The 13,434-nt window shown below is 39.0% G+C and overlaps 1 protein-coding gene across 3 annotated transcripts in view; it reads right to left on the reverse strand.

The window, feature by feature from the left end:
- tmem117 (transmembrane protein 117) overlaps positions 1 to 13,434 on the reverse strand; it is a 247,047-nt gene that overhangs the window by 216,245 nt on the left and 17,368 nt on the right. For 2 of the 3 annotated variants that reach the window (XM_078417298.1, XM_078417299.1), the window contains exon 2: positions 4,536 to 4,844. In XM_078417298.1, the coding sequence (XP_078273424.1) occupies positions 4,536 to 4,844 (309 nt within the window). Of the gene's footprint in view, positions 1 to 4,535; positions 4,845 to 4,919; positions 5,028 to 13,434 lie in introns of those variants that run through there. The other variant, XM_078417300.1, reaches the window with a different exon arrangement.

Here is a 13,434-nt window from a genome sequence, read left to right on the forward strand (position 1 = left end):
TGCAATATAACGTGTCAATTATTTAAATCTGCTTGCTGATTTTTAAATATTTTTCTCTATCAGACTTTTAAAAACAGTTCAAGCATCATTGACAACAGCAAGATATCGAAGGCCAGCAAGGTGTTCCAGGGGTGGGACCTCAGTAGTAATAATAATAATAATAATAATAATGCATTACATTTATATAGCGCTTTTCAAACACTCAAAGACGCTTTACAGGGATTTCTAGAACATAGAGAATTGAATAAATAGATAAATAAGTAAACATACAGAAAAAGGAGACAGAAGGTGAGGTGACCTTCAGTGGTTGAAGGCAGTGCTGAACAGGTGAGACTTCAGTGATGTTTTGAATGTGGTGAGTGAGGAGGAGTCTCTGACGGTTTGGGGTAGTGAGTTCCATAGGGTGGGAGCAGCGATGGAGAAAGCCCTGTCCCCCCAGGATCTGAGTTTGGTCCGGATGGGGGGGGACAGGAGATTGGCAGCAGCACAGCGGAGGGTGCAGGTGGGAGTGTGCCTGTGGAGGAGGTCAGTCAGGTAGGATGGGGCCAAGTTATGGAGGGCTTTGTAGGCCATGAGGAGGATTTTGTACTGGATTCTCTGGGGGATGGGGAGCCAGTGGAGTTTGTAAAGGACGGGGGTGATATGGTCACGGATCGGGGAGTGGGTGAGTAGACGGGCAGCGGAGTTTTGAATGTATTGAAGTTTACTGATGATTTTTGAGGGTGAGCCATAGAGGAGGCTGTTGCAGTAGTCCAGACGGGAGGTGATGAAGGCGTGGATGAGGGTTTCTGCAGCTGTGGAGGAGAGGGATGGACGGAGACGGGCAATGTTTTTGAGGTGGAAGAAGGCTGTCTTTGGCCTTTCATAGCCAGCCCTGCCTTTCATCATGACTCTCAAATGCCTGTCAGCTTGACAGTTCTCCACATCTGCATAAGCAAAGTTAGTTGGCCACTGTCGTGATGGATCTGGGCTGTGGGATCTGATTCAGCCTATTCATCACATTGTATTTTGTTAAGTTTTATAACTAATGAATCAGCAAATCTTGTGTAAAGAGTCAATCATTCATATTATGGTATTACAATTTAAAAGTCTTCCAAGTTAATTCTCGAAAGGGGTGGATGCAACTTAATCCTAGTACATTGTAATATATAAATCCCAATGGTCATATATTAGAGGATTTCAACAGAGATTCAGAACAAAAAGTGGTGACCATCATTGTAAGGGAATCAACATGGATTGGAGTCAAATTGTACCCATTTTTAAGATAGGTGATAAAATATATTCATGTCACAACTTACATTTACAATAAAAATAAAATTGCACATGCTGCAAATCAGAAAAGTAGAGCTGTATATACAGAAGCAGCTAACAGATCAGGTAGCAGGTGTGAAGAGGAAATCAAAAATAATGTTTTAGGTTAATGACTTTTCAGCAGAATGGTTATAGAGTACAGATGGAAAAAATGGAAAAGATATAGTGATAGCTAGAATACCTATTTAACAAAAGGAATGATAGTGTAAGGAAAAAGAATATGAAAACTAAATATCAAGGCAAAATCTGGGTACTCAGAATGAGGTATTTTACAATTGTTCAATTTTAACGTCGAGTTCACAGATCATAATGTTGATCCCATTTTCTGAGGCCATGGTAAAGGATCTGCTGTTATCATTTACAAAACCCCTCAACTATCATTAATTTCTTCAACACTGAAGGCGGTCATTCAGCTCATCAGGCCCATGCAGCTCTCAACATCACAATAAGTCCCGTTCCCTCCTTAATTTCCTTGATTCCCTGCAATTTTCTTGCCCATCCATTCCTTTTTGGATTGCTTTGCCACCTACTTATACCAGTGGTAATTTGAACTTGCTAATTAACCTAGAAAGACAGCATCCAAAGTCAGAACTGAATCTGTGTCACTGGAGCAGTGAGTTAGCAGAATTAAATGCTGCACTACAGCTCTACCCATTCCCAACCTCTTTTGCCTTGAACTTGCAATGCTCTTTTCATTTGATCATTCATGCCCTCAAACTAATCAGAGATTTTCTTTTTCTGCCATTTCATTTTTCCTCGACCTATGCTTGTTAAAGAAAGGTAATTTCCCTGAAAGATTAACTGTGATTCATCTTCAGGGGAGATGAATGCCTTCAGGATAACATCAATTTGCAGACACATAATATCACAGAAATATTCATTAAGAACAACAATGAGAATGGTCTGTATTAAAATAATTTATAAATATCAGTTAACAGAATTGTGGAATAGGCAGATCCAGTTAAAACATACATGAAATTTCACATTATTGGCTGTACACAACTTTAAGGCAAGGTATCCTCGTAAATCTCAGGGGACAGGTACAAAATTAGATTAAAGCAAATAAACAACAGATGATAGAACATAGAACAAACAGTACAGCACAGGAACAGGCCTTTTGGCCCAACATGGCTTTGCCAAACATGATGCTTATTTGACTGCACATAATTCCCACATTGCCTGCATATCCATATGCATATCCAAAAGTCTCTTAAATGTCACTATTGTATCTGCTTCCACAACCCCCAGCGAGTCTTCCTACAACCTCCAACCTTCCAGAGAAAACAATTCAAGTCTGTCCAACTCCCCCTGTAGCCAATACCCCCTAATCCAGGCATCATTCAGGTAAACCTCAACACCTTTTCCAAAGCCCCCATATCCTTTCTGAAATCGTGTGGCCAAAAATGCACACAATACTCCAAATAATAGTTGTTTTCTGTTAATTTAAACTAAATTTTCTACAAAAAATAATGAATTACTCAGTGATTAAAATTATTTTGCAATGTACCTAACCCAGCAATGTGGACACTGACATCTAAGAAATTGGAGCGTTTTTAACCTACTGCTTAGTTTAGTTAGGTTAGCAGTTGCAAACTAGCTGTACATGATCATAGACGTAACGATCAACCTAATGTAATATTACAGAATGAGAACATAAAATAAATTGAGTGCTATTTCAATTATACACGTCACATTGAAACTAGACAAACCAGTTTTGAATATGGCACCCATTTTCAGTTATCAGTGTGAAGTGTAATATCTAATCAAGAAAACCCATGAGATTAATGTATGATGAAAGAAAGAAAAACTTCAGTGCTGAACTTGACTTCCATCATAGAGTGATAACCTATGAAACGAATTGGGATGACGCAGATTTTGAATAAGCAAGAGACCCATCAGAATGATCCTATGCTCCAAAAAGAAAAATCCCAGCCCTGTTTTCAAGAATGAATTTTGCCCATTTAATCTGCATGGCCCTCTAAATTCCATTTCTTACAGAACACCTTTCTAAAAAACATAGATGTACTGCCTCAAAAACTACACACTGTTCATAAGTCAGCATTGTAGTAAATGAACACCTCCATTAATTCACACAGTAAACACTGTATATTTTTCTAATTACATGCTTCAAAATAAATATTTCATATCTGCACCTGGTAATGCAATTTCTCCAATTTCCTCTGCCCAGGAACCACGTGAACTGATTTATAATTAAAGCCAGTAACTCCCCCTTTCCCAGTGCATGTATCAATAATGAAAAGGATCTACACAAGTAAAAGCAACAAGACTGCTGATTTCCTTAAAGGGTCACAAAATAAAATTATAAATATATACTGCTTGTTGACATCAAACTAATGTATTCACATGCTGGGCTTCTTGGAAATGTAGTGGAATAAACACAAAACCTCTAAAGTTGGACTATGTTTAAACCTATCACTCCAAACACTAGGTAATAGAACTTTCTGTATAGCTTCCATACACCTTTAAGAATAACAGTTTCTTTCAATGAACTAGAGTTGAGAGCACACCTATTTTAAATGGAGCAATTTTAAATGATTTTAGTAAAATTGACAGCATCTACTGCCATATTAATGACATGAATGTGGTATAAATTCAATTAGAATACAAATATTTACATTGCAAATAAATAGACAAATTCAACTCACATTTTAAGATGGATATGAACCCTTATATTTTATAGTGTATTTTCAGTCACAAAATTAAGAATATTCTTCTAGCAACCTGAACTGCTCAAAAATGTAATAATTTAAAATTTGAGCAAGAATTTTAATTCTGTCGACTGAACCAGAAGAAATGGTTTTAGATGACCACAGTGCCTTTTACAAAGCTCAAGCAAAGTAAAAATCCACAAATGAGGCATCATCTATTTACAAAAGACAACTTTATAAGCAGCTTATCCCCCAAGGCAACATTGGTGTCTTCCTATCAAAGATATTATACCTTGGCCCATCCATTCCTTCCACTCTCCCTGCAGTGTAAAACTAACTTGTTTTCTAGTGGTGACAAAGAATCTTCAACCTCGAGTGTTAATTCTGTTTCTTTCACTAATGCTGCCTGACCTGCTGAGTATTTCCCACCTTTTCTATTTTTATTTCTGATTTCCAGCAGATGCCTTTTTTTAAAATATTTCTCACATATGACAGGTCCCAATGTGGCTTCCATAGCAATCATACAGGTTTCAGGAAGGTTTGGCTTTAACTTACCAAACATGAGCTGATGGAAGAGGAATTTTCCTGCAAAGAGGCCAGTAGCAATAGCCAACAACCATAGCAGCACTTTTAGGAAGTTCCATCCTCCTCCAGGGTATTTATTTGCCACGAAGGAGAAGCAATTCCCAACAACGATTACATTGGCTGGAGTCGGACTGTGAGAAATAGGATCTTCAGCAAAAATGAGGAAATTGAAGAAAGTCACCAAGTAAGCCACAATCAGCCGACTCCATGGATGTTGAAAATAGTAACGAAATGCTTTAACCATCCTCATACATGCAGGCAGCCCCTTCAACTTGACCTCTGTACAAAAAAGAAAGAATAATTAATGATTTGCTCAGTTAATTATGAAACTACAATGACTTAATTAATGTTTACCTTCTATGCTGTTAGTGTAGCTGCATCACAACCAAATTTAGATTTCATATTGATCAATATTTTTTAGATATCCACATCATAGTGTTTTGAGGAGTTGCATTTGGTTTAGCAATTGTCTCAGTGTGGATAAACAACAGCTTACAATGCATTGCGTGTTCTGTAACAATGTTGTGTAAATGGCAGCTGATGAAAACGAGACAGGTTTTAAAACCAGTTGTTACATGCAAAACATTCAGGAACAGAAAGACAATTCTTACAGGAAATTGGAGTAACCAATTGTTGGGCTTCACTGTGGAAGATTTCCGTTGGGTGGGAAATTCCAGTTATTTCCATATCACTGAAAGCCTACACCAGCTGATTCTCTAGTTCCACATAGCTCAAATAACAGGCAGCACAACAATGCTTCTGTTTTTTTTTAATCAGCCACTTATGAAGTATTTAAATGGCATGCTCCAGCGAGACAAACGACACAGCAGATCATGGTCACCAAATTATCTGTCTCAGCAAATGTCTGGGTATTCACAGTAAATGGTTATTTTACAATAGACAATAGACAATAGGTGCAGGAGGAGGCCATTCGGCCTTTCGAGCCAGCACCGCATTATGTTTAAAATTTATGTTTAAAATTGCACACACACAGTAAAATTACCAAATGATATGTTAAGCATTACCTCCACTGTCTAGTTTTCTCTATTTACTGCCAATCTTTTCCAGTTTTAAGTTTCCAGTACTGTCCTCATGCTATTGCAGACCCATATTAGAAGCATGATCTAAAGCAAAAAGTAAGCTACTCCACATATGCTTCAAGGCTGGAGGGTCCCAAATGCTTTAGAACTAGGAAACAAACTGGCATAAACAAAGTAGGGCAATTATTTATTTGCATGGGCAGCAGGGAGTTTCACAAACTATGTGTCTCTGAATAGAAAGCAGTTAAGCAGGGTTTATTAGCAATAGAATGAGAAGTTTAAATAATTGCATTGTTGTTTTACCCTCAAATGAATGCAAGCTTTGAAAACGATTTCAAATCAGAATAGAAAGACAATTTTAATTAAGTCAAAATTTTACCAGCAAATTTGACTCCGTCTCAGACTACTCCAAAACGAGCTGCTAAATCTCTGCACCACAGCTACATAAATAAAGTGTGATAAATTTATATAGTGTAAATATAGCCGATGGCCTGCATATCTGGATAGGTCATAAATTCATGAAGCAGATTAAATTTCCAAAATGTCATATTAAAATTCTCATTTAATCAACAAATCAGGTTTATCAGTGGTACCGTCTTCAGAAAACCAATAACATTTGTGACTTAAAGAAAATAGATATCCTGCTTGCCCCCAACCTCTTAACATTAAATGTATTTAGTTTAATGGTCGCTGTACTGAAATCCAAGGGGTCATTTTACAATGGCCAAACATGTTACACAGATGAAGTTTGGACTCAATGTTTGATATTTCCCACAATCCAATACATTTTTGCTTTAAAAAAGTAAGTTTTAAAAATCTATTAAAATGCTCAAAACCATTTTAAATAACGAAAAACATTAAACAAACCACATATCATTAAAAAAACATCCCCATGGAAATCAATGGAATCTTAGATCTAGCCTGTCACATCACCCAATAACACATTTCTAGGCATAAATGTTGAGGAATCTTAACAAAATCCACCCCCACTGCTGAACACCATGTGGAATATCACAGGTAAATTTAGGATTTCTACATTAGAGCCAAAATGCCACAACTTTGCCAGCAATATTGCCTGCAAATCCAAACCATTGTCTTCCACAAATCTGGACTAGGATGGGAGGAAATAAACTTTTGAATATGCACTGAGGCATTTCAATTCCTCATTGGGCGGGCAGCACCGGTGACGCAGCGGTAGAGTTGCTGCCTTATAGTGCTTGCAGTGCCGCAGACCTGGGTTCAATCCCAACCACAGGTGCTGCCTGTACGGAGTTTGTACGTTCTCCCCATGCCCTTCGTTTTCCTCCCACACTCCAAAAACGTACAGGTTTGTAGGTTAATTGGCTTGGATTTGTATACCTGGTATAATTGTAAATTGTCCCTAGTGTGTGTAGGATAGTGTTAATGTGCGGGGATCGCTGGTCAGTGCGGGGATCGCTGGTCAGTGCGGACCCGTTGGGCCGAAGGGCCTGTTTCCACGCTGTATCTCTAAACTGAACTTATGGGCTGGCACCCCTGAAACAAATCTTACAGTAATCTGGCATGCTTGGGATTTTGAGGCTGCTGGACTAGCAAATTTTCCGATTATTGTATTAATAGTCCAACACACTTTTGATTTCCTTTTTTACATAACAGAATAATAATTTTTCCAATGAACCAATTAATTTTAAGGGGAGCACTGGATAGAAGGCCCAGGTACCAAGGGAAAATAGAACCAATAGAGCATGGCCAACAAAACTGGTGAGGTTCAGGAAAATGTAGCAATGGAGGCCCCGATGAACGGATGAGGTTTCAGAAACTAGAATCCCGCTGAGTGCTCGGGAGCACAGGAACTGGGACCCTGGTCAGAGATGGGGAATGTGGCAAACATCACCTGGCTCACCAGATGCCACCATATTCGGATTTCTGAATAATTAGATAACGTATTATCAGAGTTTTTTTACTAGTAGTCGACCAAAGCAGGGAGAGATTTGGAGCCTTGGATGTGATTTTCTTTTAGCAAAAAACAGCATGAAACTACAAGGCAAATAGGCTAATCAAGGAAGAATAGCCAGTTAGGTACTGAGGACTCCATTAGAGGAAAAGACGAAATAAAATAATTCAGTATTCATAATTATGTATTACTTCTCTAATTAGCAGAATGTTCTTATATTTTTTATGTTCTTATAATTCTTTGTTATATGTTTTTGTAACAATTCTAATTAATAAGGATTATTGTAATCTTATTACAATGTAATGACATTACATTGGGCTTGAAATTCTCCAATTTGTGAAAAAATGTATTGAAGAAACATTGTGCGGGTGGCTTGAATGGGAGCATATTGTTAAAAGATTAATCATATTTAAAGTATCGCTTGCATTACATCCACAAATCTTGAGCAGTACATAAATCAGCTAGTGGGCCTTGCCCCCATAATCACCAATGATGGAAGATAATGGTATTGAAGCAAAAGGAACACAAAGAGAAGGTCAGTGGAAGCCTGAGGGGTGATTCTGGTAATCAGAAAATCAAGAATGGGTGGAAGGATTGGGAGTATTGGAAATCAGAACACTGGGAAGGAGGCAAAGTAGTCACAGAATTACAGTTAAGTGGAGGAGGCTAGATACCCAGGTGCAGAATGATGAATGTGAAAGAAGATATAGAAAGATAACCAATAAAGTGAAACCAGAAGTTCAATGAGCAATTAGAGTGCGATGTGAGGTGTAATGAAGGCATGGAGGAAACTGGAATAATGCTTAAGTTAGGATGTGGAGTAGGAGATGCTTACAAAACAGGAACTTGTCTTAAGAAGGATCTATCTTTCTGTGATGCAGTTTAGGCACATTGGTTCCAGGCAATACACAATGAGGAAATGTACAATTTCTTCTCATGAATTTTGCATTTAAACCTCCATTTACATATTAATAAGGTTATTTTTTTTAAGTATCACAGACAGCAGTGATTTTAGAAATGAATCATTTCTAGTGTACATTTCTTGTCTTGGGTAAGCTGACAATGTATTCTTTATAGCTTGCTTGAATGATGTGGAACTTTGCAGCCCTTGAACACATCTCTCTGAAAAATATAAACACCTACAAACAATAAGTTGATCAGCCCCATACCTCGTGCCTGCCTTACCGTCTCCTCCATAATCCCCTCACTTTCATGGCACACTAACCCACATCCTCATTAATCTTTTGTGGCCGCATGGCTCTTAATAATCATGAGGCCTTGTTAGTGTGTTAGTTCTGCAAGGCAGGTGGGAAGCTAAACACAACTAGGCAGTCACTGAAGGGGCATTGAAGGATCAGTTCATCAATGGATTGGGGTCTAAGGGTTAAGGATCAGTGAGGCATTAGAGGATCAGGAGGTTTGATGCCTGGGACTTGTGAAGTCACCAGGCATCAGTTCTAGCCTGTGGTGGGAGATGTATTGTGCGGAAGTGGAGGCTGGGTTTATGCTGAGATAATGGAGTTAAATCAAAAGGGGTCCAATTCCTAGCATAGCATTATTAAACACTAATTGTGCAGGCTACCCAATGATGGTTACAGTTAGGACAATTGATCCATGTTCCCTGCAATGCTCCTAAATTATGTCACCCATTGCAAACTGACAAAGAAGTTGTTTCTCGCATATAAATGTGACTTTTACAAGAAAACATCCAATTGATATTTTGGAGCAATACGAAATGACCCCAAAATGGTCTTCTCTCCGATTTAGGTCACGTTTCAATCGCATAATGTTGAAAGGTACTTGATTGAATTTTTGGACTCATGAACGATATTCTATTTCTGTCAGAAGTTTATCAGAAATGGGCGGCACGGTAGCGCAGCGGTAGAGTTGCTGCTTTACAGCGAATGCAGCGCCGGAGACTCAGGTTCGATCCTGACTACGGGTGCTGCACTGTAAGGAGTTTGTACGTTCTCCCCGTGACCTGAATGGGTTTTCTCCGAGATCTTCGGTTTCCTCCCACACTCCAAAGACGTACAGGTATGTAGGTTAATTGGCTGGGTAAATGTAAAAATTGTCCCTAGTGGGTGTAGGATAGTGTTAATGTACGGGGATCGCTGGGCAGCACGGACTTGGAGGGCCGAAAAGGCCTGTTTCCGGCTGTATATATATGATATGATATGATATGATATGCGTTGGTCTCAGGATAAAAGGTCATGGAAATGGGGTTGGCAATTTAAGAGAGGAGGTGCAGAAATTCCTTACCCCAGAGACCTGTGAAAGTTCAAGCTTTGATTACTTTCTAAACTGGAATTGAGGGCTTTTTTGGATCACATGGGAGTGAGGGCTAGAACAGTAACTATACTTCCGCTGGAGGATCAGCCATGATGTGTTGTTCGGTAGTGGAGCAAGCTTAAAATGGACTTGATCTCCTCCTGCTTCTATTACCTGCACTCTTAACTATGTCAAACTTAAATACTTATTCGAGCTCCGTCTCTCCATTGATGTAATTTTACCTATTCCAACATTTTCTGCTTTTAGTTCAGTTCCTGGTGTGTACTGATTTATTTCTCATGTGAAGCAGTTGTTAAACTTAACTTAATTGCCCTTGATATGGGAAAAGGGGACAAAAAATGTATCATAATCCAGTAAAAACTCCTGACAGTGTGCATGGTATTTCAGTATGTTATTCATTCCTGATGTCCTACACACATGGATTTGCCTCAGTCAAATATTTTATTATTTATATTACCTTATATTATCTTCTCTACTTACAACAATTTGTTTCTATTTCCATATATTGTGCAGTGTTTTATTTAGAAATTCATTAAAATGCTCAGGCTATATGATTAGCTTCCCAATACCTTTCTCAAGATATTGGTGTGCAGATTCATTAGCGCATCATAATTAAGTACTGAGAGTAGACCAAAAATGGTTTGAAATAATTTTAAGCATTTGAAATGAATTGAAATTGAGCAGCATTAATTCAATATTTGTTGTATGAATTCAATTTTTCTCATGTAGAGATTTTCCTCTACAAAAAAAATGTGTTGGGTGGGATAAATATACCGTTTATTCCAGTATACAGTATAAACAATATACTGTTAAGAGGTACAAATAATCTACTGGAAGAGCTCAGTAGGTCAAGCAACATCTGTGAGTGGAAAGAAATGGTCAATATTTTAGGTCGAAATACTGGCTGTTCTTTTCTACCCACAGATATTGCTCAACCAGCTGAGTTCTTCTGGCAGATTGTTTGTTGCTCCATTTTCTCAGTAACGAGAACATGACTAATGAATTTCCGAATGAAACACATTGCACAACACATGAAATCTTTTTTTTAAATCTGCAATTGCTGGAAATCTGTAAAACAAAGAATGCTGAAATCTCAAGCCTAATTAGATACACCAATGAGAAAATTATTTCCCAAGGCCAGGTTAGTTTTTGACAGCTCATAGTCTGAGAAAAATTGTCTTTGTGGACCTTAAATGGGGGGCCACCATCGTCTCCACAGACAAAAAGGCCCAACAGAGGATGTACTTCCTGCGGCAACTGAAGTAACACAATCTGCCACAGGCAATGATTGTCCAATTCTTTATGGCTATCATTGAGTCCGTCCTCACCTTTTCCATCATGGTCTGGTTTGGCTCAGTCACCAAGCACGACATCCAGAGGCTGCAACGGATCATTCGCACAGCTGAGAAGGTTGTTGGCTGCAACCTTCCCCCCATTGACGAACTGTACACTGCAAGGGCCAGGAAGCGAGCGGGCAAGATTATCTCTGACCCCTCTCACCCTGGCCACAAACTCTTCGAAGCACTTCCCTCTGGAAGGCGACTCCGGACTGTCAAAGCAGCCACAGCCAGACATAAAAACAGCTTTTTTCCACGAGTGATAGTTCTACTCAATAACCAAAGTCTGTAGTCTCTTTTTTGCCCTGGTTTATTTTCACCCACATGTTTAGACCATAATGTTGTATCCTTATTGTTTTGATGTGGTTATGCTTTATTCTTCATTGTTAACTGTATGTTTGTGTTGTCATTTGTGAGCGGAGCACCAAGGCACATTCCTTGTATATGCATACTTGGCCAATAAACGTATTCATTCATTCATTGAGTTCTTGACTTCTAAACCTCAAATGAACTATGTAAGCCAGTTTTGCCAGCCAGTCAGCTTTATACCTCTTGATCTATTTGTCAAGTCTAGGGGGAAAAAAAGACAGAAAATGAAGGGAACTCTTAACAGGTCAGCATCAGTGGGAAAAGGAACCCCAAAGTTAACATTTCGAATCAATGACCATTCAATGTAGTAACTTGTTTTGGCTTAGATAGAATTCCCTGTCAACCTTTAACATGCTTGTAGAGTTACACTTGTTACATATGAACATAACAAATTATGGAGATAGGCCATTTGGTATCTTCAATTGGTAAATGCTCCACCATTTTATAAGATTACGGCTGATTTAACTCAAAACCCTATTCCCAACGGCCCATGGTTATCATTCATCTCCTTACATACCTCTTTGTTTCCATGACCCGTTGAGGAAGAGTTGCAAAGACACAAGAAATTTTGAGATCTTTTTTTTTTGTTGCCTTATCTCTCCATCTTAGTTGCCATGCCATTCTTTTTATGCAAGGACTCCTCATACTCTTCAAATCACCTCAGGATTGAATCTTGTTCAATCTCACTCTCCCAAATCCCAGCAGATCCAAGCATAAACTGTCCAACCTTTTCTCATAAGGCAACCTAAATATTTTCCCAGCAAGGAGGTACAAAGAACTGCAGATGCTGGTTTACAAAAAGACACACATGCTGGAGTAACTCAGCGGGTCAGGCAGCATCTCTGGAGAACATGGATAGGTGACGTTCATAAATTCATAAATCATAGGAGCAGAATGAGGCCCTTTGGCCCATTGAGTCTATTTCACCATTCAATAATGGCTGAGCTATCTTTCCCTCTCAACCCCATTCTCCTGCATTCTCCCAGTTACCTTGACACCCTTACTAATCAAGAACCTATCAATCTCCACTTTAAAAATACCCAAAGATGGCCTCCACAGCCCTTTGCGGCAATGATATCCACAAATTCACCATGAATTCCACAGGTTCATAATTCCACCATGTTTGGGATTATTGATGCAAGGTCTGCTTTGTTCTGTACCTTCCCATACCTCTGGTGTCTGACCCGCTGAATTACTCCAGCATTTTATGTCTAATATCACCTTTCAATGTTCTTCAGAGATGTTCCCTGACCCACTGAGTTCACAAGTTCATAAGTTGTAGGAGCAGAATTAGGCCATTCGGCCCATCGTCTACACCATTCAATCATGGCTGATCTATCTTACCCTCTCAACCCCATTCCCCTGCCTTCTACCCATAACCGCTGACACCCGTACTAATTAAGAATCTGTCAATCTCTGCCTTAAAAATATCCATTGACTTGGGCGCCACAGCCTTCTGTGGCAATGAATTCCACAGATTCACCGTGCTCTGACTAAAGACATTCGTCCTCATCTCCTTTTATTTTAACTTTAAGTCCTTTTATTTTAACGCTATGGCTTCTGGTCCTAGACTCTCCACCCTGAGTTACTCCAGCACTTTGTGTCTTTATTTATCGAGCAAGCCTTCATTGAAGTACTCCTTTCTTAAGTAATCAAAACAGTACTGTACTCCAGATAGGACCTCACCAATGTCTTCGATAACTTCCCCTCTTTTGTATTCAATTACTACCTCTACCTGCAAATCATGCATGAGGATATCCAGATCCCTCTGCATCTCACAGCTTTGTAGTCTTTCACCATTTAGATAATACGATTCTACGAAGTGTAGCTACCAGCTATTTTCGTGAAGAGCTGACAGCTATGCTTCCATTTTTTAAACATTATCCAATGGGCTTTGT

Source organism: Rhinoraja longicauda, chromosome 20 (assembly GCF_053455715.1).
Source record: "Rhinoraja longicauda isolate Sanriku21f chromosome 20, sRhiLon1.1, whole genome shotgun sequence".
Lineage (NCBI taxonomy): Eukaryota > Metazoa > Chordata > Chondrichthyes > Rajiformes > Arhynchobatidae > Rhinoraja > Rhinoraja longicauda.